Below are 27,427 nucleotides of genomic sequence, written 5' to 3'. Positions count from 1 at the left end.
CAACTCAATACGTATTTATGTTCTAACAACTTGGTAGCCATTTAAAAAAATAATAGATCTAAATTTGAAATATATATATATTTGTATTTCATTCTTATTAATGACAGTTATTTCCTAATGGGATTTGTGCAACAATTGGGTACAGCACAAGTTCTCAAAACTTGTAATCAGACTGGACACTGCCACCCTCATTTCCTTTTCCACACTGATTTTCACGTGGTGCTTGCTTTTTAAAAATCACAACAACTGGGACTTCCCTGGTGGCGCAATGGTTAAGAATCCGCCTGCCAATGCAGGGGACACGGGTTCGAACCCTGGTCTGGGAAGATCCCACATGCCACAGAGCAACTAAGCCCATGTGCCACAACTACTGAGCCTGCGCTCTAGAGCCCGAGAGCCACAACTATTGAGCCCACGTGCCACAATTACTGATGCCCACAACAATAGAAGCCACCGAAATGAGAAGCCTGCGCACCACAACGAAGAGTAGCCCCAGCTCGCCACAACTAGAGAAAGCCCGCGTGCAGCAACAAAGACCCAACGCAGCCAAAAATAAATAAATAATTAATTTAAAAAAAATCACAACAACCACTGAAAACCCAGCTCCACAAAGAAGTGACATCATCAAAAGAGATGTAGTACAATCTAATGGTGAGACTGTGAACTACTTTGAGCTAGTAGTTTACGTGGTGTCCAAAAGATGCTGACCATTTTGTGTTTCACTTATAAATTTTTAAATATTGTGTAGTGCCCTTGGAGTTCACTGCAGAGCCCCAGGGAGCTCGGGTGGACAGTTTGGGAACTACGGTTTTCAAATGAGAGGAGAGGATTTCAAGGAATGGTAGTTGACAGTGCAGAGATACTAAAGACAATAAGAATCTTTTAAAAAGTCATTGGTTTGGGGGTTAAAAAAGAGGTTTCAGGTAACCTTTAACATTAAAATTTAGTAGAATGGCAATAAAAGAAGCTAGACTGCAGGGGGTTAAGAAGGGAAAGAATATGCTGAAAGAGAAGGGAACAAGAGCAGGAATCTGGTAATAGACGGTGGAAGAAAGAATAGATGAATACTTGAAGGGATAGCAAATCACACAAAGTATTTGGGTTTTTTAAAAAAAAATTTTAAATAATTAATTTATTTTTATTATTTATTTATTTATTTATGGCTGTGTTGGGTCTTCGTTGCTGCGCGCTGGCTTTGTCTAGTCGCGGCGAGCGGGGGCTACTCTTCATGCGGTGCGCGGGCTTCTCATTGCGGTGGCTTCTCTTGTTGCCGAGCACAGGCTCTAGGAGCGCGGGCTTCAGTAGTTGTAGCACACAGGCTCAGTAGTTGTGGCACACGGGCTAGTTGCTCCACGGCATGTGGGATCTTCCCAGACCAGGGCTCGAACCTGTGTCCCCTGCATTGGCAGGCGGATTCTTAACCACCAGACCACCAGGGAAGTCCCTTGGGTATTTTTTAAGATGAGGAGAAATGAACATAGTTTAAGGTGGGACAAATGGAGTTAATGAATAGAAAAGGACTAAAGAGAAAGCCTACACAAGTATTATTATAAAATGGGGAGAAAACATAGATGGGATTTGGATTATAGCTAGATACCAGTTTTAGAGTAAAAGAGATAAACCCTTCATCTAAGACAGAAGAATAGTAATATTTTGAGCCTAATGTGGAATAGCCTCAGTTTTCTCCAAAGAGCAGGGTGCAACAGTAAGAGTAAACAAAGAGCAAATACTGGGATATGAAGGAGAAGAAGGGATGGAATAAGCACTGTGGAATTCTGGATTATTCATAATCCAGAATATATACCTATTTATTGGCTCACTGAAAATATAAAAAATGTTTACCTTACTCAGTAAAGTTAAACTTATAGATGGTGACAGAAAGAGAATAATAAAGTAATTAGCTGCTGAACCGGTTTGCAGGGCAGAAACTGAGACACAGATGTAGAGAACAAACATATGGACACCAAGGGGGGAAGCGGTGGAGGGGGGTGGTGGTGCTGTGATGAACTGGGAGATTGGGATTGACATATATACACTAATATGTATAAAATGGATAACTAATAAGAATCTGCTATATAAAAAAATAAATTAAATAAAATTCAAAAAAGAAAAAAAGAGTATTAGCTGCATTGATTCATATGAGCAAATATTGGGAACACAGACTAATGCAGATAGAAGGTATTAATTTGAGTGTTTTATGAGACCCCAGATTGTTATTTGTCCAAAGGAAATGAATTTTAAATCACACAGGTAGAACTATTACAAATTCTAGTTAATTAATATCATATAAAGCTTTAATTATGAAACAACTACAATTAAAAATATATTTACCTGAGCATCTATACTTCAATATTTTGGAACAATTGTCTGTTGCTAGAAAACCAATGACTTCTTTATTTATTATATCTGAACATAATGTAAATGGATCTGGGGAAAAAAATTGCAAAATGCAAGATATTTTTGATTAGTGAAAAGGACCTGACGTTTATTAGATTTATTAATTCTCAGGAGTTTCATAAACTGTAGCACAGTACTACACTTCCAGTCATCCTAGTGGATATACAGAAAGGATATCAATAAAAGGTGACTGAGGCATTTAGACCAGAAAGAGAGTCAAAGGCATGGCTTATATGTTAGAGGGAAGATATTACTTTTAGCTATATTAATCACCTAAATATGTTTTCTTGAACAATCAAAGAAGAAACATTTTTAGTCATACCTGTTACTGGTAACTGCTGCTTTGTGTTTTTGGCAATAGGAGTTGGATGTTTAAAAATATGGTCGCTAAAAGAAAATAGACACCAGATTAATAAAAGTAAACATATTGTTTGGTGTGTGAACAAATCTTTCCGTAAGCAGTAGTGTGATTCTGATGTTTGACAGGCAGAAAGAGCTGGAGTCAGGATCTACCAAAATCTACCAAATTCTGCCAAAGTATGGTATGCAATGGTTATAGCCTTGTTTCTAAAAGCGGAGTTAACTACTATATATAATAAAAAATAGATAAACAATAAGGACCTATAGTATAGAACAGGGAACTTTATTTAATATCTTGTAATAACGTATAATGGAGAAGAATCTGATAAAGTATATATATGTGTGTGTGTGTGTATATATATATATAACTGAATCACTTTGCTGTACACCTGAAACATTGTAAATCAACTCTACTTCAATTAAAAAAAAAAAAGTGGAGTTAAACAAGACTCCAGAGGTCAATAATACTGATGCCAGCAGAAACATGGAAGAAAAAGTTATAAAAGAGGAAAACAGGAAGGAAGGAGAGCAAAAAAGAGGAAATAACAAATTCATTGGGCCAGAGGGCAAGAAGGCTGGCCCAAGAGCATATCCCACTACTTCCCAATTCTATATCCCTGAGAAATCGGGTTAAAACTACATGAAGAATGGTTTTGAAAAGGAAAAAGGGGGTGTGATGATGTAATCCAACTAACACTTAGTTTACCCTGCAGCCTCCCCAGAACATAGCACCATTCTCTTCAGTTTCCCTCCTAGCCCAGTAACTACCAGAAGAGCAGAACACAAGAAAGGCTTTAGGAAGAAAAGCTGCAATTCCAGGTCCAGCCCCACAGGCTACCCGTGAGCGAGAAAGGACATATACTGGAGGTGAGGTACAGGGAACAAATGAAAAGACAAGCCTAAACCAGATTTTCATCACACCTTACTCCCTTTTATCAAGTTAAACTTACAAACTGGCTTTTGCTAAATTGCTGATGGATTATCAATACGTGCATTGTTATTTCAGCTACAGAGGTTCAGTTTAAGTTTTCTGAGTATCCCTTCTAAAATTCAAATCTGATCGTGTCACTCAATCTAAAATCGTCAGCGGCTCCCTATACTCTATAAGTTATAACAGAAAATCTTGAGTATTACATGCAAGGCCCTAGATGAACTGGCCCATACTGGCCCATCCAAACTCCTTTCCCAACATTTCCTACATTAGGCTCCTCCTAAAACCATGCTTATCATTTCTATATCCCAGTGTTTAAGAGTATGGCACATAGTACTACACACACACACACAAATGCTGAATAAATAAATAAAAGTTAGAAACAATTATTAAACTATACCTTGATTGAGAAACAAAATTCTTTTTTTCAAAGGTTGTTTCTTCACGTAAGTTTTGATTGCAGCTTGAATTGGCTTTACATAAAGTCTTATTTTGCCCACTCTCCCTATAACAAGCATTAACTGGATTTGCACTCTTTAACAGGGTCTTCATTTGATCATCATTCGTACATGCTTTAGACATGACTTCATGGGACTTATAACTCTGAAGCTTTGTAGACTGGCTTTTATCCTTATCTTCTGCTTTGGGACCTCCGCCACTGCTATCTGCGTGGAGGTGTTTCAATGTATTTTGAATATTTATGTTCATAGATGAAACATAATCCTTACATTTTTCTCTTTGTACTCTTTCCTGTAATGTAAAAATAAGTAAATAATTTCAAAATAATCATTTGCTTTATAATTCAATTTACACTCCCTTTAAATAATGCAGAAAAAGTTTATGATTGTCAATAGAATATACATTATAAAAGGGGTAGTTTACATTAGGAAGGAAGGGGAGAATATTCATTAAATGATTTGGGGACATTGGGAAGTCAACTGGGGAAAAAGATAAACTGAATACATATCTCACAATTTACACAAAAATAAAGTAAAAATTAACTAAATATTTAAATATAAAAAAATGAAATTACATATGTTCTAAAAGAAACCATGATGTTTTAATATTCTCAATGGGAGGAATACCTTTCCAAGTATTACAAAAAATCAATAAATCATAAAAGAAAAACCTATACTTTACCACATAAAAAATTTTTTTTAAGTTCTGCTAGAGACGAAAAACAATGTCGGGGGGTGGGGACCCAGAGGAAAAAAGGGCCAAAAGCAAAATCAAATACAAATAAAAACAGCTAGAAAGAATATGTATGTCATATCTTGAGCTACAGTAGAATTTTTCTAGTAACATTTATAAAAAGCTACTACAATGAACTACGAAAAAGATCAGTAACAGTGTAGAAACATAGGCAAAGGAGATGAACAGTTCACAAGAAAGGAAATATAAATAAATAGTTCTTACACATATGAAAAATGCTCCATCTCACTTTAATAAGAGAAATAAACATTAAAGGTAAATGACATACCTTTCTTTATTTTTTTTACTTTTTGGCCCCACCACACAGCATGTGGGATCTTAGTTCCCCGACCAGGGATCACACCCGCGCCCCCTGCATTGGAAGTGCGGAGTCTTAACCACTGGACCACCAGGGAAGTCCCATAGACATCTTTCTTCATCTATGACTTTGGCAAAGATCAAAAGGGTATAGGGAAACATTCTGTACATTATGGGGGAGAGTGTAAACTGATACATCTCTATGGAGAAACAATTTGACAGTATCTTTCATAATAAAAACTGTGGGACTTCCCTGGTGGCACAGTGGTTAAGAATCTGCCTGCCAATGCAGGGGACACCAGTTTGATCCCTGGTCTGAGAAGATCCCACATGCCACGGAGCAACTAAGCCTGTGTGCCACAACTACTGAGCCTGAGCTCTAGAGCCCGTGAGGCACAACTACTGAAGTCTGTGTGCTCTAGGGCCCACGTGCCGTAACTACTGAGCCCACGTGCTACAACTACTGAAGCCCGTGCACCTAGAGCCCATGCTCCGCAACAAGAGAAACCACCGAAATGAGAAGCCCATGTACTGCAACGAAGAGTAGCCCCTGCTGGTCACAATTAGAGCGAAAAAAGCCCACGTGCAGCAATGAAGACCCAACGCAGCACAAAACAAACAAACAAACAAAACACTGTGTATATCTTTTTAAAAAATCCTATAGATATACTTTTACATGTGCAAAATGTTAATGTTATTAACTGCAGTATGGTTTGTAATAGCTAAAAGTTGGAACCTGAAAGTTCGTCTCAAGGGGAACTAGCATATCCATCAGTGGAATACTCTGCAATTTTAAGATAGATAGGTAGACAGATAGATAGACAGGGCTTCCAGGTAAAGATGATGACTTTAACACCCATATTTATTTTCGTTCCTTCCAAAAAAACAATTAGAACAACAGTTCTTAAAAAGGCATAGGTGAGAAAAAAAAAAAAAAAAAAAAAAGGCATAGGTGGACCTCCCTGGTGGCACAGCAACGAAGACCCAACACAGCCAAAAATAAATAAATAAACAAATTTATTAAAATAAATAAATAAAAAATAAAAAGGCATAGGGATTTCCCTGGTGGCACAGTGGTTAAGAATCCGCCTGCCAAGGCAGGGGACATGGGTTTTATCTCTGGTCCGGGAAGATCCCACACACCGTGGAGCAACTAAGCCCATGTGCCACAACTACTGAGGCTGCGTTCTAGAGCCCGCGAGCCACAACTACTGAGCCCGCGTGCTCCTAGAGCCGGTGCTCTGCGACAAAAGAAGCCACTGCAATGAGAAGCCCACGCACCGTAATGAAGAGTAGCTCCCACCTGCCGCAACTAGAGAAAAGTCCGTGTGCAGCAACGAAGACACAACGCAGCCAAAAAAAAAAAAAGGCATAAACCCACAAGGAGAAATGGAAGAAGATACAAATGCAACAAAATTTTGGAATTGGAAAGCAGATAGGTGAATGACAGCCTGTTTAGCAGACTTGATAAAGTTGAATTTAAATAAATAAAGCAGGGCTTCCCTGGTGGCACAATGGTTAGGAATCCGCCTGCCAATGCAGGGGACACAGGTTCGATCCCTGGTCCGGGAAGATCCCACATGCCACGGAGCAACTAAGCCCGTGCGCCACAACTACTGAGCCTGTGCTCTAGAGCCCGTGAGCCACAACTACTGAGCCCATGTGCCGCAACTACTGAAGCCCACACGCCTAGAGCCTGTGCTCCACAATGAGAGCAGCCAGCCACCACAATGAGAAGCCCGCGCACTGCAACGAAGAGTAGCCCCCGCTCGCCGCAACTAAAGAAAGCCCGCACACAGCAACGAAGACCCAACACAGCCAAAAATAAATAAATTTATTAAAAATAAATAAAAATAAAGCAGACTTGTAAGCTGACAATGGGAAAAGCCAAGGAACTAAAATATGCTGCCAAACTCTCAAAAGACTTATGAACTGGAGGTAGGGTGAAAGTGGGGTTAAAAACAGGAAGGTTGGATGAAAGTTCAAGTAGTTGGATTGCTAGATCCTGACCCCCACATACACACACTCAGCAGGCAGCTGACGGACACCAGAAGGTCCCCTCCCTCCCCAAAGATCCAAGTTTAATCTCTGAGGGGGATAAAACAGTCTCTACACTGGAGGACACCAAGCAAAGCTGAAGGCAGAATACTATTGCAAAACAAAGACTAAGAAAATATTTACATACTGAATACTAAGACTCCCAAGCTATCTTTCCCCATTTTGACTCCAGAATATTGGCTCATAATTTCCAGGCAGGAGATTAGACATTGGAGGTTCTCCAAAAAATGACCCACCAAATTAATTCTACAAGAATCCACAGTCAAAAAATTTCCAGGAAAGGCGGCAGCGGGCGGCGCGGGCCCCTTCCCGCGCCAGCTCGGCCCTGGCCCTGGCCCCGGCGGCGGGGTGCTCGCCCGCACGCCCGCCCGCGCCCTCCATGCGCCTGAGGCCGCACAGCGCGCCGCCAGGTGCCGGTCCCCGGGCCCAGGCGGTGTGGCTCGCAGATGTAGCGGCGCGGGGTCGGCCAGATGAGTGGCACTGGCGGGCGGGAGCCTTGCATTTTGCAGCGCTGGGCTCCAAGGGGTCGCGGGCCGGAGGAAGCGGAAAGCCGCAAGCCGCGCAGAGTCACCGGGGACCTCGGTAAACCATGTTGAGCCTCCCAACGGGGAGCAGATCCACCTGGTGAACTACGTGGAAGACTACCTGGACTCCATCGAGTCTCTGCCTTTCGATCTGCAGAGAAACGTCTCTCTGATGCAGGAGATTGACGCGAAATACCAAGAAATCCTGTATGAGGATTGATGAGTATCATGAGAAGTTCAAGCGGGAGACGGACGGCGCCCAGAGGAGGAGAGTGCCGCACTGCATTCAGAGGGCCCTGATTCGGAGCCAGGAGCTGGGCGACGAGAAGATCCAGATCGTGAGTCAGATGGTGGAGCTGGTGGAGAACTGGGCCAGGCAGGTGGACAGTCACGTGGAACTCTTTGAGGCACATCAAGAGGTCAGTGACACCACTGGCCACAGCAAAGCTGGCCAGGGTAAGTCAAAAAATGAGACAATCACGCAGGCAGAAAAGCCCAACAACAAGTGGTCCCAGCGACAGTGCAACAACGCAGCTAATAATCACGACCATGATGACATCACCTCCGGAATGCCTAAGGAGAAGAAGGCAAAGGCCTCCAAGAAGAAGAAACGCTCCAAGGCGAAAGGCGTGAGGGAAGCATCCCCTGCAGACCTTCCCATTGAGCCAAACGAGCCCACGTACTGTCTGTGCAATCAGGTCTCCTATGGAGAGATGATCGGCTGTGACAATGACGAGTGCCCCGAGTGGTTCCACTTCTCCTGCGTGGGGCTGAACCATAAACCCAAGGGCAAGTGGTACTGCCCCAAATGTTGAGGGGAGAATGAGAAGACCATGGACAAGGCCCTGGAGAAGTCCAAAAAGGAGCAGGCCTACAACAGGTAGTGGCAGGCCTGGCTGGAGTGAGGTGAGCAGGACAAGCTGTGTATTTATTGCATGGCCACCTGGATGGGTGCAGGGACTGTACATGTAGCCTTTTAAAGACTGTTGGAAGAGAAGCTCTTCCTCTCGTAGGGACACTGGAGCTCTCTTTGCTTTTCTGTTGGTGCAAATGTGTAACAAGAGAGTGGTCTGTGGATCAGCATTTTAGGAACTGCAAATATAGGTTTGAATTAAACACTCAAAAAAAAAAAAATTTCCAGGAAGGCTTTTAGCATATGACTCTTACATATTAGTAGCAACCAAAGATCACCAGAAATCTGAAGAAACCTAGAGACCAGGAAAGAAAAAAACAAGCAAACATCAACAACCAAAAAACACCTCTGAGGAGTAAGATGAAATATGGATTAGAAAAAAAAAACTTTAAAAATGAGAATTGTGCCTTTTCACAGGAGGCATCGAGCGCACACAGAGCGCCATGAAGGCCTCAGGCATACTGCGAGAGTACAAGGTGGTGGGGCGCTGCTGCCCACCCCCAAATACTGCATGCTACCCCTCTATCACATGAGAATCTTTGTGCCTAATCATGTTGTTTCCAAGTCCCACTTCTGGTACTTTGTGTCTCAGCTGAAGAAGATGAAGAAGTCTTCAGGGAAAATTGTCTATTGTGGACGAGTGTTAGAGAAATCTCCCCTTCAGGTGAAGAACTCTAGCATCTGGCTGCACTATGACTCTCGCAGTGGCACCCACAACATGTACCAGGAGTACCAGGACTTGTCTGCAGCAGGTGCCATCACCCAGTGCTACCGAGACATGGGCGCCCAGCCTCGCACCTAGGCCCAACTCTATGCAGATCAGGAAGGCGGAGGAGATGGCAGCCAGCAAGTGCCACCAACCAGCAATCAACCAGTTCCACAACCCCAAGATCACCACTGCCCCACTGGGTCCTGTGTCAGCAGCACAAGCCACGCTTCACCACCAAGAGGCCCAACACCTTGTTTTAGATGCAGGGCCTCCCCATCCCCAGGTCTGCCCAATAAACTCTTCGGGAAAACCAGGAGAAAAAATTAGAATTGTCATTGATATATTTAAAAGAAGAATGCCTGTTAAGTCTTAAGTGCATGAAATGAGAATAAGATAATTGAAAAGGAGTAAAACAGAGGCTTTGGTAACTAAAAATATAATAGCAGAAGTGAAAAACTCAATAGGTTAGTTTAAAAAGTAAATATGAGGACATTTCCCAGAATGTAGAACAAAAAAGAGAAGAAAATAAGAGAGAAATGATAAGAAGGAAGACCAGCTCAAGAAGTCCAACAAATAAATAACAGGAGTTTCAGAAAACAAGGGAAGAATAAACAGGGAAGCAATCATCACAGTATAATGCTATAAACTTTCCCAGAACTGAAGGACATAAGTCAACAGATTGAAAGGGCCCACTATGTGTATAACACAATGAATGAAAAGAGACTGACACCAATGTACCTCACTGTAAAATTTTAAAACATTGGGGATAAAGATTATATAAGCTTCCAGAAGGAGAACACAGGTCACACCAAAGGATCAGAATGGCTTTGGACCTCAAGAGTAACACTGGAAACTACAAGACTATGGAGCAACACGTTTAATATACTGAGGTGATTTCCAATCTAGAATATTTTGTCCAACCAAACTATCAATTAATTCTGAAGGCAAAATAAAATTATTTTCATATTTACAAGGTCTCAAAAAAATTACATCCTATGTACCCTTTTTCAGAAAGCTACAGAAGAATGTACCCCATCAAAATGGGAAACTAAACCAAAAAAGAGAGAATGACATAGGATCCAGGAAATCAGGAATCAAGGAAAGATACAAAGAGAATCATTAAGATGATGGTAAAGGAGTATCCCAGGGTAACGGCTGTGTACATGACATAAAGGATGTACCAGTTCTTAATTTATTGCTCCTCAACTCCAAACCTATCCTCCTTTGTCCTGCATTGTAAAACTTAAACTAGACTCTATAGACCACTATTCTAGGGCTAGCCAGTGTTACACTCTGACATCAGAATGTGCTAGAGGGGCAACACAAGGATGGAAGAAAAAGAAGGGACTTTTTCTTCTTTTGGTGTCGTGTTGTTTTGAGTGGTGGCAAGTGGAGGCAGACTTGTACTGTAGGAAATGTTAAAAGAGGTTCGTAATTTCTGGGACTTCCCTGGAGGTCCAGTGGTTAAGACTCCACGCTTCCACTGCAGGCGGCATGAGTTCGATCCCTGGTGGGGGAACTAAGATCCTGCATGTTGCACAGTGTGGCCCAAAAGGAAAAAAAAAAAAAGGGGTTCATAATTTCTTTAAAATATAATTGTCCAGTGATTCTGCTCTTACGTATTTATCGAAGAGAAATGAAAATGTACACTACAGGCACAGAAGTGTACACCAATGTTCACATAACATTATTCCTAGTAGCCAAGATCTAGAAGCAACCCAAATGTCTATCAGTTGGTGAATGGATACACAAGTTGTGGTGTGTCCATACTATGGAATGTTACTCAGCAGTAAAAAGGAACAAAATATTAATAAAACGACATTGGTGAATCTAAAAAACATTGTATATTAAGTGAAATAAATCAAACACAAAATATTATATAATATATGATTCCATTTACATGAAATTATAGAAACGGAAACTAATGACAGAAAGCAGATCAGTGAATTGCCTAGGCCTGAGGATGGTGAATGGGCCTGTCTATAAAGGGACACAAGGAAACATTTTAGGGTGAGTGGACTGTTCTATATCTTGACTGTCCTGATAGTTACACAACTGTAAAAAATTATCATAACCCGGGGACTTCCCTGGCAGTCCAGTGGTTAAGACTTTGCCTTCCAGTGCAGGGGGTAAGGGTTTGATCCCTGGTTGGGAAGCTAAGATCCCATATGCCTCACAGCCAAAAAACCAAGACATAAAATAGAAGCAATATTGTAACAAATCCAATAAAGACTTTAAAAATGGTCCACATCAAAAAAAAATAAATAAGAAATAGAAATATGAACAGAACAATCACAAGCAATGAAATTGAAACTATGATTTAAAATCTTCCAACAAGCAAAAGTCCAGGACCAGAAGGCATCACAGGTGAATTCCATCAAACATTTACAGAAGAGCTAACACCCATCCTTCTCAAACTCTTCCAAAAAATTGCAAAGGAAGGAACACTCCCAAACTCATTCTATGAGGCCATCATCACCCTGATACAAAAACCAGACAAAGATACTACAAAAAAAGAAAATTACAGACCAATATCACTCATGAATATAGATGCAAAAATCCTCAACAAAATACAAACAGAATCCAACAACACATTAAAAGGATCATACACCATGATCAAGTGGGATTTACCCCAGGGATGCAAGGATTCTTCAATATACGCAAATCAATCAATATGATACACCATATTAACAAATTGAAGAATAAAAACCATATGATCGTCTCAATAGATGCAGAAAAAGCTTTTGACAAAATTCAACATCATTTATGATAAAAAACTCTCCAGAAAGTGGGCATAGAGGGAACCTATGTCAACATAATAAAGGCCATATATGACAAATGCACAGCAAACATCATTCTCAATGGTGAAAAACTGAAAGCATTGCCTCTAAGATCAGGAAGAAGACAAAGATGTCCACTCTCGCCATTATTATTCAACATAGTTTTGGAAGTCCTAGCCATGGCAATCAGAGAAGAAAAAGAAAGAAGAGGAATACAACTGGAAAAGAAGAAGTAAAACTGTCAATGTTTGCAGATGACATGATACTATAGAGAATCCTAAAGATGCCACCAGAAAACTACTAGAGCTAATCAATAAATTTGGTAAAGTTGCAGGATACAAAATTAATGCACAGAAATCTCTTGCACTCCTATACACTAATGATGAAAAATCTGAAAGAGAAATTAAGGAAACACTCCTATTTACCACTGCAACAAAAAGAATAAAATACCTAGGAATAAACCTACCTAGGAAGACAAAAGACCTGTATGTGGAAAACTATAAGACACTGATGAAAGAAATTAAAGATGATACAAACAGATGGAGAGATATACCATGTTCTTGGATTGGAAGAATCAATATTGTGAAAATGACTATACTACCCAAAGCAATCTACAGATTCAATGCAATCCCTATCAAATTACCAATGGCATTTTTTACAGAACTAGAACAAAAAATCTTAAAATTCGTATGGAGACACGAAAGACCCCAAATAGCCAAAGCAGTCTTGAGGGAAAAAAATGGAGCTGGAGGAATCAGACTCCCTGACTTCAGACTCTACTACAAAGCTACAGTAATCAAGACAATATGGTACTGGCACAAAAACAGAAATATAGATCAATGGAACAGGAAAGCCCAGAGATAAACCCACACACCTGTGGTCAACTAATCTATGACAAAGGAGGCAAGGATATACAATGGGGAAAAGACAGTCTCTTCAATAAGTGGTGCTGGGAAAACTGGACAGCTACATATAAAAGAACAAAATTAGAACACTCCCTAACACCATACATAAAAATAAACTCAAAATGGATTAAAGACTTAAAAGTAAGACTGGACACTATAAAACTCTTAGAGGAAAACATAGGAAGAACACTCTTTGACATAAATCACATCAAGATCTTTTTTGATTCACCTCCTAGAGTAATGGAAATAAAAACAAAAATAAACAAATGGGACCTGATGAAACTTAAAAGCTTTTGCAAAGCAAGGGAAACTACAAACAAGATGAAAAGACAACGCTCAGAATGGGAGAAAATATTTGTAAACGAATCAACAAAGGATTAATCTCCAAAATATATAAACAGCTCATGCAGCTCAATATTAAAAAACCAAACAACCCAATCCAAAAATGGGCAGAAGACCTAAATAGACGTTTCTCCAAAGACATACAGATGGCCAAGAAGCACATGAAAAGCTGCTCAACACCACTAATTATTACAGAAATGCAAATCAAAACTACAATGAGGTATCACCTCACACCAGTTAGAATGGGCATCATCAGAAAATCTACAAACAGCAAATGCTGGAGAGGGTGTGGAGAAAAGGGAACCCTCTTGCACTGTTGGTGGGAATGTAAATTGATACAGTCACTATGGAGAACAGCATGGAGGTTCCTTAAAAAACTAAAAATAGAATTACCATATGACCCAGCAATCCCACTACTGGGCATATACCCAAAGAAAACCATAATTCAAAAAAACACATGCACCCTAATGTTCATAGTAGCATTATTTACAATAGCCAGGACATGGAAGCAACCTAAATGTCCATCAACAGAGGAATGAATAAAGAAGATGTGATACATATATACAATGGAATATTACTCAGCCATAAAAAGGAACGAAATTGGGTCATTTGTAGAGACGTGGATGGACCTAGAGACTGTCATACAGAGTGAAGTAAGTCAGAAAGAGAAAAACAAATATCATATATTAATGCATCTATGTGGAACCTAGAAAAATGGTACAGATGAACCAGTTTGCAGGGCAGAAATAGAGACACAGATGTAGAGAACAAACGTATGGACACCAAGGGGGGAAAGTGGCGGGGGTGGTGGTGGTGGTGGGATAAATTGGGAGATTGGGATTGACATGTATACACTAATATGTATAAAATGGATAACTAATAAGAACCTGCCGTATAAAAAAGTAAAAAATAAAAAAAAGAACCTGCTGTATAAAAAAATAAATAAAATTCTAAAATTCAAAATAAATAAATAAATAAAACTTAAAAGATTATCTCTTGTGGAATAAAAAAAAATTATCATAAGTCAAACTGAATGCTTAAAATGTGTGATTACCATTGTACGTAAATATAATTTTATTAAATAATAAAATATTTTAGAAAAACTATAGCTGTTTAAAGCAAAAATAATAACATTACTGGGCAGTTTATAACAAATGTAGCAGTAAAACGTATGGCAATAGCACAAAGAACAAATGGAAATGTAAGCACACTATTGCAAAGGTCTTACAATATTACATGAGTGGAATGATATTATCTGAATATAGACCATGATGAGTTAAAGATGTGTATTATAAATCCTAAAGCAATCCCTTAAAAAACCAAGAATGTTTAGCCAATAATCTAACATGAGATATAATAGAATATTTAAAAATAATATAAAAGAAGGCAGGAGAGCAGGAATAAAAGGAACAAAGAACAAATGGGACAAATAGGAAGCAAATAGCAATATGGTAGACTTAAACCCAAACATATTAGTAATTACATTAAATGGAAATGGAATGATCACATCAATTAAAAAGCAGAAATACACAGGATAATAAAGACCAAAGTATATACTGAAACCCATGCTAACTATAAAGACATAGGCTATAGGTAAAAAAATATGTCCAGGGACTTCCCTGGTGGCGCAGTAGTTAAGTATTCACCTGCCAATGCAGGGGATATGGGTTCAATCCCTGGTCCGGGAAGATCCCACATGCTGCGGAGCAACTAAGCCCGTGCACCACAACTACTGAGACTGTGCTCTAGAGCCCACGAGCCACAACTACTGAAACCCCCGTGTCTAGAGCCTGTGCTCTGCAACAAGAGAAGCCACCGCAATGAGAAGCCTGCGCACCGCAACAAAGAGTAGCCCCTGCTCGCCGCAACTAGAGAAAGCCCATGCACAGCAACGAAGATCCAATGTAGCCAAAAATAAATAAATAAAAAATAAATTAAAAAAAAGAAGAGTATGTCCATCAACTGATAAATGGATAAGTAAAATGTAGTATACACAATGGAAAACTCTTTGGCCATAAAAAGCAATGAAATAGTGATACATGCTGAAAGATGAATGAGCCTTGAAAACATGCTAAGTGAAAGAAGCCAGTCACAAAAGACCACATATTATGTGATTCCATTCTTATGAAATACCCAGAATAGGCAAATCTATAGAGTTAGATAGAAGATTGGTGGTTGCTTATGGCTGCGGATCGGAGTGTTCAGGGAAATAGCTAAAGGGTACAGAGTTTCTTTTTGAAGGAATAAAAATATTCTAAAGTTGACTTTGGTGATTATTGCACATATCTGTGAATAAAAACTACTGAACTGTACACTTTAAATAGGCAAATGGTATATGAATTACATCTCAATAAAGCTATTTTTTTAAGAAAGGAAAAAAGTACTGATATATACTACAACACGGATGAACCTTGAAAATGTGCTAAATGAAAGCAGTCAGTCACAAAAGACCACGTATTATATAATTCAATTTATATAAAAAGTCCAGAATAGGCAAGTACAGAGAGACAAAAAATAGATCAGTGGTTGCCTAGGGTTAGGGGAGGATGGATGGGGGAATACAGAGGGTGACTGCTAAATGGTATGGAGTTTCTTTTTTGGGGTGATAAAAATGTTTTAAAACTGAATGTGGTAATGGTCACACGATTCTGTGAGTATACTAAAAACCAATGAAATGTATACTTCAACTGGGTCAATTGTATGGAATGTGATTTATATCTCAATAAAGCTCTTACAAAGATATATATGTAGCAGGATACTTACTCTAGAGTTGGTTACACTGGTGAGAGATTAAATATTTTCTAAATGTCCATCAATAAAAGACTAGTTAAATCAAATATGGTAATCTATGATATTGAATACTACTCAGTCATTTAAAAGAATAAAATTACTATACTAAATTGGATACTGTGTTTTTATTTTTTAAAATGCATGCACATACAAAGACACAAAGCATACATATATAGTAAAAATATAGAAATGGGGCTTCCCTGGTGGCTCAGTGGTTAAGAATCTGCCTGCCAATGCAGGGGACACGGGTTTGAGCCGTGGTCTGGAAGATCCCACATGCCGCGGAGCAAATGGGCCCGTGAGCCACAACTACTGAGCCTGCACTCTAGAGCCCGCGAGCCACAACTACTGAGCCCGCGTGCCACAACTAATGAAGCCCGCATGCCTAGAGCCCATGCTCGGCAACAAGAGAAGCCACTGCAATGAGAAGCCCACACACGGCAACGAAGAGTAGCCCCCGCTCGCCTCAACTAAAGAAACCCTGCGGGCAGCAACAAAGACCCAATGCAGCCAAAAATAAATAAATAAATAAATAAATTTTTTAAAATATGGAAATGTGTGTATGTGTATATATACATACATAAACGTGTATATATACAGTTGACCATTGAACAACATGGGGCAGTCGAAAATCCACATATAACTTTACAGTCAGCCCTTCAAATCCACAGTTCCATATCCATTGAATCAACCAACCTGAGACCCTGAGACTGTGTAGTACTGTAGTACATATTCATTGAAAAAAATCCATGTATGAGTGGATTCAAGCAGTTCAAACACCTGTTGTTCAAGGGTCAGCTGTATGTGTGTGTGTGTGTGTATATATATATATATATAGAGAGAGAGAGAGAGAGAGAGAGAGATTATTACTTCTCCATTCTTTCTCCTTCTTGAACCCTTATTATACAAATGATAGATCTCTTGGCTCTATCTTCCATGTCTCTTATTTTATCAGTCATCATTTCCACTTTTTTTTTTTTAAATATTAATTTATTTACTTATTTATTTTGGCTGTGATGGATCTTGGCCCCTGCGCGAGGGCCTTCTCCAGTCGCGGCAAGTGGGGGCCACCCTTCATCGCGGTGCGCGGGCCTCTCACCATCGTGGCCTCTCTTGTTGCGGAGCACAGGCTCCAGACGCGCAGGCCCAGCAACTGTGGCTCACGGGCCCAGCCGTTCCGCGGCATGTGGGATCTTCCCAGACCAGGGCTCGAACCCGTGTCCCCCGCATTGGCAGGCAGGCCCCCAACCACTGCGCCACCAGGGAAGCCCCCATTTCCACTTTTTAAAAATATTTTTTTCTGTGTTCAAGGACGATTCCTCAAGTATTACTAATGAATTTTAAATTTAAAACCATTAAAATAAAAAGTAACTTGGCAAGAAAAATATTTTACCCTCCAACCTGTATTATTAAAAAATATTTGAAAAAAGTTCTACATTCTTTGAAACAAAGAAGCCAACCTCATTTCCTTCTCTTTCAAGCTGTTCTATTCTGTGTAGAATTTCCTTCGCTTTCTTCCAGTAATCTTCAAGATTCTTCTCTTTCATATTTACATCCTTTAATTGTTCTTCATTTTCATCAAAAGAATATTCTCCTAGACTTAGAGATAATTTCTCAGCTTTATAATATGGGAAAAAATAGTGAGTTTATCCATTACTAGAAATGTTATTTTAACACTTTAAATAAGGACAAACTCATACCCCATACCCCCTTCTCTAAATTTTGCACATCCAAACCATCTTAACTGCCTAAGTGGTACTGAAAATAAGTGGAAAGCAAGTGCTTGGCAGAGGCTGAGGACACAAAGAGTCATAAATTAGACTTTACTCTTCAGAATTACAGGGGAAAAAAAATGGCAAGAAAACATGTTATGCTGGGCATATAAACACCCTCAGGTTTACGGCTACTGGTTTTAAAGTAGTTTTTTTTTAAACACAGTTTCCATAAAGTGGTTCCTTGCTATATTTTTTTAAATTCTCTTTTTACATATTGTGGCAGCAGTTTTCTTCCAAAAGACCAAAATCCTTTTCATGGCCACTTCCTCTATGCTCCAGCCATCAATTCCTTCAATGCACCAGGCTCCCTCCTCTCACAGGACATTTATGCCTCACTGTTGCGTATGCCTGAGACACTGGACCATAACAAACTCCTTTCTTTTCACCTAATTAACTCTCTACATTCAGATCTCAGCTGAAGAATCACTTCCTCCCAAGGCCTTTTCTGCTCCAAGTCTAGGTCACAGTCCCTGTTACAGGTTAAGATCTGTGCTCCATCCATTCTTAACCTGTATGTTAATTTATAATGACACATTCATTTTTGGGATTATTCAATTACTACCTATTTCTCTAGTTACACTAAGCTCTGTAAACACATAGACTGTTGTATCTTATCACTGTATCCCTAATGCCTAGCACAGTGCCTGGCAAATAAGAGACACTCAAACATTTTTTAAATAAATAAACGAAGGTACTTTACGTTATGATTTAATCATAAGTCACTTGTAGTCCTCAAATTTAAGTCCTACAGCTACATCTGTCCACACTGCATTAAATAAGAGAATTATCTATACTGTTTTTCTCTTCCTTATAAGTTTTTTAAATGCTGTAGTACTCTAGTTGTCACGTCAAAATTATATAATCTGCTTTTCAAATGTAAGAAGAGCTTGGGAGCTAAAGGGGCTTGGTTCATCAAAGCAGATATAATTCTCTTGCATAAACTTTGGTTGGTATTTTTTTAAAGTAATAGTAAACTTACTAATTTTTTTGCAGTTGTGAAGCACAAAAGTGGCAGCTTTGTTTAGTTCCTCGTTCTGAGATTCAGTTAAGACTTGTATCATGAGTGGAAGCCCATTGCTTTTAAAAAGGTCATACTGATTTTCCTCTGGAAAACACATCAAAGATTAAAGCAGAAGAGAGTTACTTTATTTATTTATTTATTTATTTTTTGGCCACACTGAGCGGCTTGCAGGATCTTAGTTCCCCGACCAGAGATTGAACCCTGGCCCCGGCAGTGAAAGCGCAGAGTCCTAGCCGCTGGACCACCAGGGAATTCCCAATAGTTATTTTATCTTAAACTATATGCATGAGGTCATAATTCTTCCTTGTGATAATTATGAACATAGTTCAAATTTTAAAATACAGAAAAACAAAGTTTCAAAGGTATTTTCAATTTAGAAAATAATCTACTTATATAAGATACCTAAGTCTCATAAGTGATAATCTCTGAAACATAGCCACGGAGCAGTGTCACACCTCATAAGAGTAAACAAACTGCCCTCACTTGGTTTAAAAAAAGGTTTCGCTATCAATTATACCTCAATAAAAAAATAAAAATTAAATTAAAAATTTTAAAGGTATAGTGAATCCTAAATTATACAGAGGTGAAGAGAAAGTATAGAGAAATAAACAAATGGAGAGAAAGGAAAATGAGGGAAGAGAGAGCAGAAGAAGCAAGAGAGAATAAAAAGAGGGAAGTGGAAAAGTGGGAGGAGGAGAGAGAGGAGATTGGAGGAAGACAGAAAGGAGAGAGGAAAGTGAAGAGGGTTGGAAAGGAGGATAGTGGAAAGAGGAAGAATGGCAGGAAAGTGGAGAGAAGGAGAAAACGGAAGGGGAAGAGAAAAAAGAGAGAGAGGAGAGAATGTTAAGTAGAGAAAGAAAGATAGAACTTTCTAAGGTTTTCAACAAGGGAGAACACGATCGTATCTGTGCAGCAGTGTGAAGAGTGGATTGAAAAATGGAGATAGAAGGAAGAGGACACAGGGAGGAATCTATTGCAATAACATTGGTGAAAGATGTTCAGGGGCTGAGGGCTTAAATGGGGAAAATAGCACTAGAACTGAGCAGAAGGGGATAAGGAGGGGTAAACAGAAGTAGAGCCACAGGTCTTAGGGACTGACTGAATACCACGGCTGAAGAAGTATGAGGAGCAAAATGACTGGTTTGGGGACTAGGAGAAAGGCAATACTTTTAAGCTGGGTGGGTGGGGAGGAATAGTGTATTTCCACTCCACCGTTTTAATAAACACACTAAATAAATCCAATACTTACCACAATCCTCTGTACAATGACCAACAGTAAGTATGATACTAAATTTTTCTCCTGAATCCAGACTTTCATGAAGCAGTAATGCCAGAAGTTTTGAAACAATGTGGTACTTGGATAGTACTACCCCAAAAGTAGCTAAAAAAGGAAAAAAAGAACAAGTACAAACTTAAAGCATATAACTATATATATAGTATTTTCCAGATATTACATTATACTATTTTTCAGATCTTATCCTGGGAGAATGACATTATATATCTACATAATATCTAAAATTCACATCTCATATAATATCTAATATATATGTATATATATGTGTGACTATAAACAAATTCATTGTAATAAAATGGTGGCTTATATAGCCCTCATTAATTCCTCTTCCCATACTAAAGACATTATGCTAAAGCAAGTTATTTGAAGAATGCTTTCTTCTAAGTTGTCCTGCATAATGTTGTGAATATGAAGTAATAATACTACCTTCCTAAAAGCTACTTACTCTCACCTTACATACCTCGTCTTATCTAGATTGACAGTAAAGACCTTCCTATGAAATCGATTCCTGCCTGTCATTGAAATACACTATTAACTGGCCACGGTTCTACTGACGTTAATGATGCAGTGAAGCATACCGAAGTGATACTGAGATGTGAAAAATTCAAGAAGTCCACCAACTTAAGCTACACTTCTCACGGTTTTGTTCTTCGTGTGTATGTGTGGTGTTTTGTTTTTTTTTAACAGAGTTCAGAGTTTAACTACGGACAGCAAGAAAAAGGTTGTGAATTCCTCAGCAGACTACATCTTAATAATTTTTGTATCTCTAGAGCTCACATAGAGCCCAGCACATAGCAGGCCCTAAATAACTGATTTTTTTTTTAAATGATCTACTTTTTTCAGTTATTTGTGAATGTCGAGAGTTGCTTATTACAGAGATTTATAGACTATCATTCCTCAGTATCTGTACATGTGAGAAGCAGCCATGAGTTCAAGTTTGGTTCTGTTACTCACTGGTTACAGCAGGGTAAGTCTATCTCACGCTTATCAGATAGAGGCATACCTTAATTCTTTACCTCACTTTTTAAAATCTATAAATTGGGCTTTCCATTCCCTATGTCTCCAAAATGTCCCTTGATTTCTCATCTAAACTTTTTCATTTAGTGCAGCTTTTTAAGTGAAACAAAGGTTTAGGACTGACAGACTCTTATCTTGATTCTATCATCAAACCTGAAGTCAGAAGACCTAGATTTGAATTCTTAGGGAAGTCATAACCTCCATGAGAAAATAAGGAGTTGGACTAGGAAATTTCTAAGTTTCTCTCCCACTTATGAGAAACTGGAAGTCCAATCCATGTTAGCGTTCAATCTATCATTTCAACATTCACCATGCTGAATTGAAGCAAAATGCAATTGCAGAAAAATTACTAAGCGTTTTCACTCACGATTATCAGCAATACATGCATCCACTGTCTTTGTCACCACCACTGCAAGCTTAGCACTGGAAAGAGTCTCGTGTGAATCAGATTCCAACTGCACAAGAACTTGAGACAATACATCCAGTCCACCCACAGATATAAAGTATTTCTGCACATATGCTTAAGGAATAAAGTAGCAGAACTATTATACTTCAAACAAGACAAGTATATGGTTTCATTAAATTAATTTGCACTAAATATAACATTAACTTGACTTTTTAAAATATTTACTAAAAATCCCAAAATTAAAAAATGAAAAATCCAATCTTTACCTGTGCATATATACAATCACAAGATTAATTTTATTTACTTACATAAGAAACTCACTTTGACATAGTACAACTACATGTACATTACAGTACTTCTTTCTTGTATGTTAGATATCTTGTTTCATTTAGCAACAACTGGTATATTTTGCAAGAATGACATTATTAAATTCAAGTCCTTCAAGAGCTATAAAGAATAGATTCATTCATTTAGCTTGGTATTACAATTAGCAAGCTGCCTATTTTCTGAATTCCAACATAACTCATTCCTCAAATCTGAATCAACAAAGGGCAAAGTAATTTAACTGTTTCCAAAAAACCACATATTTCATCCATCTTATTTAAGCCTAATTCTTTTACTTCTTGGAGCATAAAAGTATAACATATTGTTGAAAGTCATAACAACTATTCCAAGCAAAGATTGGATGACAGATACATTTTTTAAAAGCCTTTAGTCTTTTGTTCCCCTGTAGGAAATGATTCTGATGGGAAAGTACCCCACAGGTCTGTGCATTCAACAGCCCCTATCCCAGCAATGGGCATATAACAAAAGGATATATGGGCTAGTGATTATAATTCTGTCACAAACCTTCTTCCCAGTCTACCCTAGTACCACAAATTGAGCCAGGATGATTTAAACACAAAAATTACTTTTTGTATTGTTCAATAAAACACAAAAATCTTAATCTAAAAACATCATGTTCAAAAATTTCTACATCTGGGAACCGAACTGTTAGGAAATGTTATTTAAGGATAAGCAAACATTTTCAATATTATGGAGACTCCAAAATAGGCTTCTTTACTACAAAGTATTTTCATTAAAAAAATCTTTAAAAAAGGAAGTATCTTAAAATTCTTAGATGAAATTGGGCACTATGTTACCACAAAGATTTTCAGTTATAGCTTATGTAATGAAAATTCAGGCTTATAAGCAGAAGAACATCCTAGTCTACACCTGTACACTGAATATTTCAAATTACCTCTAATCTATTTCATGTCAGTTTGCTCAGAGTAATAAGGTCCTATAAGTAGGACACAGCAGTATTACTCATCTAAGTTGGTACTTAAAGAAAGAGGAAATGTCAAAGCATCATGGAAATAGATTTAAATTTTTGAAATTATAGAGATATGCTCCTTTGCATGTGAAACATGACTATTTGCTTTAAACATCTGAATATAGATACACACCAGCAACGTGTGAGAAGGTTCTAGTTGTTCCACATCCTCATCAATATTTAATATCACTAGCCTTTCTACTTTTAGCCATGCTAGTGGGTGTATAGGGGCTATCTCCTTGGGGTTTTCCTGGGTACAAGTTCTTTATCAGATGTACATTTCACAAATATTTTCTACCAGTCTATGGCTTGCCTTTTCACCTTAACAGGACCTTTTGAAGAGCAAAAGATTTTAATTTCAGTGCAGTCCAATTTATAATCTTTTCTTTAGTGGCTCATGCTTTTTGTGTCCTAAGAAATCTCTGTCTACTCCCAAATTATAAAGATTTGCTCCTATGTTTTTGTCTAGAAGTTTTATAGTTTTAGTTCTTACACTGAGGTGTAGGGATCATTTCAAGTTAATTTGTGTATACCGTGTAAGGTAAAGGTTGAGCTTCATATTTCACAGACAGATAAATACTTTTTCCAGCACCATTTGTTTCTACCTTTTCCAACACAGAGTTACTGTGGCACCTTTATAGAAAACCAACATTTGTAGAAAATCAATCATATATATATGTCTATTTCTAGGTTCTCTACTTTTTCCATTGATCTACATCTACACTTACACCAATGCTACACTCTTGATTACTGTATAGTAAGTATTGAAATCAGGTAATTAATATAAATCCTACAATTTTGTCCTTTTTCAAAATAATTTTGACTATCCTAGCCCCTTTGCATTTCCATGTAAATTTTAGAATCAGCTTGTCAATTTCTGCAGAAAAGCCTGTTGAGATTTTGATGGGGAGTGCCATGAATCTAGAGATGAATTTGAGAAGTGACATTATAACAATATTGAATCTTACAATCCATGAATATGATATCTCTCCCATTAATTTAAGGTTTTCTTTATCTCAGCAATGTTTTATAGTTTTCAGCATATAGACATTGCAGATAGACATTGCAGATGAAATCACTAAATGTATCCCTAAGTATTTTGGTTTTTTTATATTATTGTAAATGACAGTTACTTTAAGTTCCCAAGTGTTGCTAGTATTTCCATATATGACCTTGTATCCCGCAACCTTGCTAAAATCACTTATTAGTTCTGTAGCTTTTTGTAGATTCTTCGGACAATCATGTCATCTATGAATAAATACTATATTTTCTTCTTCCTTTTCAATCTCTATGCCTTTTATTTCATTTTCTTGCCTTACTGCACTGACTTGGATGTCCAGTCAAATAATGAGAGTGGCCATCCTTGTCTTTTTTCCAATCTTAGGGGGAAAGCATTAAGTCTTTCACCATTTAAGTATGTTAGCTGTAGTACTTTGTAGAAGCCCTTCATCACATTGAGGAAGTTCCCTTCTATTCCTGGTTTACCAAAATCTTTTGTCATGAATGTATGTTGAATTATGTGAAAAGCTTTTCCTGCATCTTTGGAGATCATATAGTTTTTCTTTTCTAGTCCATGTATATGGTGAATTTCCTAATGTTAAACCAATCTTGCATTCCTAAAGTGAATGCCACTTGGTCAGAATATATTATCCTTTCTAAATATTGCTGGATTGATTTGTTAATATTTTGTTACGGATGTTTGCATCTATGTTCATAAAGGATATTGGCCTATAGTTTTCCTGTAATGTCTTTTTCAAGTTTTAGTATGGAAATAATGCTGCCCTTAAAAGTTTGTTGGGAAGTGTTTCTTCTACTTGTATTTCCTGGAATAATTTATGTAGAATTTTTTTTCCTTAAATGTTTGGTAGAATGCACCAGTGAAGCCTTTTTTCTTTTTTCTTTTATTTTCTTTTATTTATTTTTGGCTGCGTTTGGTCTTCGTTGCTGCGTGCGGGCTTTCTCTAGTTGTGGCGAGGGGGGGCTACTTTTTGTTGCAGTGCGCGGGCTTCTCATTGTGGTGGCTTCTCTTGTTGTGGAGCACAAGTTCTAGGCACATGGGCTTCAGTAGTTGTGGCTCGCAGGCTCATAGTTGTGGCTCGTGGGGTCTAGAGCACAGGCTTCAGTAGTTGTGGCACATGGGGTTAGTTGCTCTGAGGCATGTGGGATCTTCCCAGACCAGGCCTCGAACCCATGTCCCCTGCATTGGCAGGCGGATTCTTAACCACTGTGCCACCAGGGAAGCCCCAGTGAAGCCTTTATGACCTGGAATTTCCTCTGTGTTAAGGTTTTAAACTACAAATTCTATTTCGCTATCAGATATAGGAATATTCAGGTTATCTCTTTCTTCTTGAGTAAGCTTTTGTAGCTTGTGTCTTTCAGAGAATTTGTCCAGTTCATTTAAGTTATCAAATTTAATGGTATAAAGTTGTTTCTACTATTCCTTTGTTATCCTGTTAATATCTGTTAAGATATAGTGATATCATCTCTCATTCCTTATAATTTGGGTCTTCTATTTCGTGGTTAGTCTGGATAAAGGATCCATTTTAGTGATCTTTTCAAAGAACTAGCTTTTGGTTTAATTGATTTCTCTACTCTGTTCTTTTTCTATTTCATTGATTGCTAATCTTCTCTTTGTTATTTCCTTTGTTATGCTTACTTTGAGTTTAACTTGCTCTGTTTTCTAGTTTCTTAGGTGGAAACAAATATAATTGATTTGAGACCTTCCTTCTTTCCTATGCAAGCCTTATTGCTATAAATTTCCATCTAAACACTGATTTTGCAGCATCCCACTGTTTAATTTTGTGTTTTCATTACCATTAAGTTAAAAACATTTCTAATTTCCTTTATGATTTATTTTGTGATTCATAGGTTTGTATTTTTATTTTGATGTGGGTTTTTTTAGTACTGTGTTGCTTAATTTCTAGATATTAGGGACTTTTCTAGATGTTTTACTTTTATTAATTTCTAATTTAATTCTATGTGGTCAGAGAACACTCTCTGTGGGTTTTTACAGTTTTGCTGTCTAGGTGTTCTGTTTTGTGAGGATATATGGGAAGATTCAAAACTATGCTCCCACCACCATCTTCCCATATCTTCATAACAATATCTATTTTTAAGATTTTCTAGTATAAGATTTTAACTTATACAATAGTATAAATGCATCCAAAATGACACAACTTACTGGAATTCATTAATTCAATAGGTTTTTGTTATGCTTTAAAATATGTTTTTTCAAGTATAACCTAGAGAATAATGAATACTTACTGTTATTTGCAAGAGTGAGTCCAATAAATGAGCAAATAGGGCGAATTATCTCAGGTTTCATGCAATTTATTAGCCAGTCATTAGCATGTGGAAAAAGTGAAGAGCAAAGCATTTGATTTTCATCTGAAAGGAGAAAAAGGCAATCATATTTTAATATACTTGGAAAATATCAGTTTTTTATTTGTTTTTATCTTTATTTTTATATATAAATATTTGAGATAATTACCATTTTGAGGATTGTTGACACAGACACACAGAGTACTACACACTGAAGACCACAACTGATAACTCTGGAAAACATTTCCATCTGACAAATTCAACTCATATTTTGAAAGAACTGTCCTATTAGGTTAAATAGAAAAGGAAGTAATTAATACAAATGTGTTAAGGTCTTAAGAAATGAATAATTAATAACAAGAAATGTATATTTACTTACTTGAACAACTGTGATAGAACTGAAATACAACCTGTTTCTCTCACAAGCGTCTGTCCAGTCCCTTAAAAAAATAGCCATATATTACATGAATATGACTTCTGTTTAGAAAATAATTTTGTGGAAATGGAGAACAACATTTAAGTAGTATTTTTTTAAGTAGTATTTTTAATAAATAACTTTCAGTCACTTTAAAGTATTATAAAGTACAATACAGAATTACAGTAGGTAAAAATCTGTAATCAAGATTATTACGGAAAATACATTACTTACGCTTAGAGAATGATAGTATTCAAATTTCCTCTAAAAATTGCAAAACACTTATTTTGCATGGTTCTGTGTTACAATACCAAAATATGTTCCAAAATAGAAAAAAAATTAATTCAAAATATAAAAACAGAAAAAATAAAATCTAGAAGCATTTAAAATGCATATAAAGTTTCTAACAATTTGAAGATTTAAATAAGCAATGTTAAAAAAATAACCTTAGCCTGGGCAATAGGTATACAGGAACACTCTATACACTACCCTTGCAACTTTTCTGTAAATCTAAGATTGTTCCAAAATAAAAACTAAAACAACAACAAAAACAAAGCAAAACTTTAGCCAAGAGCTACATGAAATTTAACGCCATTGCTGACTGATAAAATGACCTTAAATACAATGATAATTAAATGGCCAATT

At 37.7% G+C, this 27,427-nt stretch overlaps 1 protein-coding gene and 2 pseudogenes across 13 annotated transcripts in view; 2 read left to right on the top strand and 1 right to left on the bottom strand.

Annotated features, from left to right (window-relative positions):
* TERB1 (telomere repeat binding bouquet formation protein 1) overlaps positions 1 to 27,427 on the bottom strand; it is a 53,237-nt gene that overhangs the window by 11,712 nt on the left and 14,098 nt on the right. For 9 of the 11 annotated variants that reach the window (XM_082368915.1, XM_082368917.1, XM_082368919.1 and 6 more), the window contains 10 exons: positions 26,747 to 26,807; positions 26,537 to 26,652; positions 26,311 to 26,433; positions 21,693 to 21,845; positions 20,264 to 20,395; positions 18,973 to 19,098; positions 17,679 to 17,836; positions 4,089 to 4,438; positions 2,720 to 2,784; positions 2,332 to 2,427 (listed from right to left, as the gene is read on the bottom strand). In XM_082368915.1, the coding sequence (XP_082225041.1) occupies positions 2,332 to 2,427; positions 2,720 to 2,784; positions 4,089 to 4,438; positions 17,679 to 17,836; positions 18,973 to 19,098; positions 20,264 to 20,395; positions 21,693 to 21,845; positions 26,311 to 26,433; positions 26,537 to 26,652; positions 26,747 to 26,807 (1,380 nt within the window). The remainder of the gene's footprint in view (positions 1 to 2,331; positions 2,428 to 2,719; positions 2,785 to 4,088; positions 4,439 to 17,678; positions 17,837 to 18,972; positions 19,099 to 20,263; positions 20,396 to 21,692; positions 21,846 to 26,310; positions 26,434 to 26,536; positions 26,653 to 26,746; positions 26,808 to 27,427) is intronic. The other 2 variants (XM_082368916.1, XM_082368910.1) reach the window with 1 other exon arrangement.
* Positions 7,857 to 8,594, top strand: LOC309617177 (inhibitor of growth protein 1 pseudogene; annotated as a pseudogene). The gene has a single exon. The product of its transcript is annotated as an inhibitor of growth protein 1 pseudogene (transcript).
* On the top strand, positions 9,088 to 13,353 carry LOC309617182 (large ribosomal subunit protein eL20 pseudogene; annotated as a pseudogene). The gene has a single exon. The product of its transcript is annotated as a large ribosomal subunit protein eL20 pseudogene (transcript).

Source organism: Balaenoptera borealis (assembly GCF_965194805.1).
Source record: "Balaenoptera borealis genome assembly, chromosome: 19".
NCBI lineage: Eukaryota > Metazoa > Chordata > Mammalia > Artiodactyla > Balaenopteridae > Balaenoptera > Balaenoptera borealis.
Note: the sequence above shows the minus strand (reverse complement) of the source record. Positions and strands in the feature narration are given on the sequence as shown.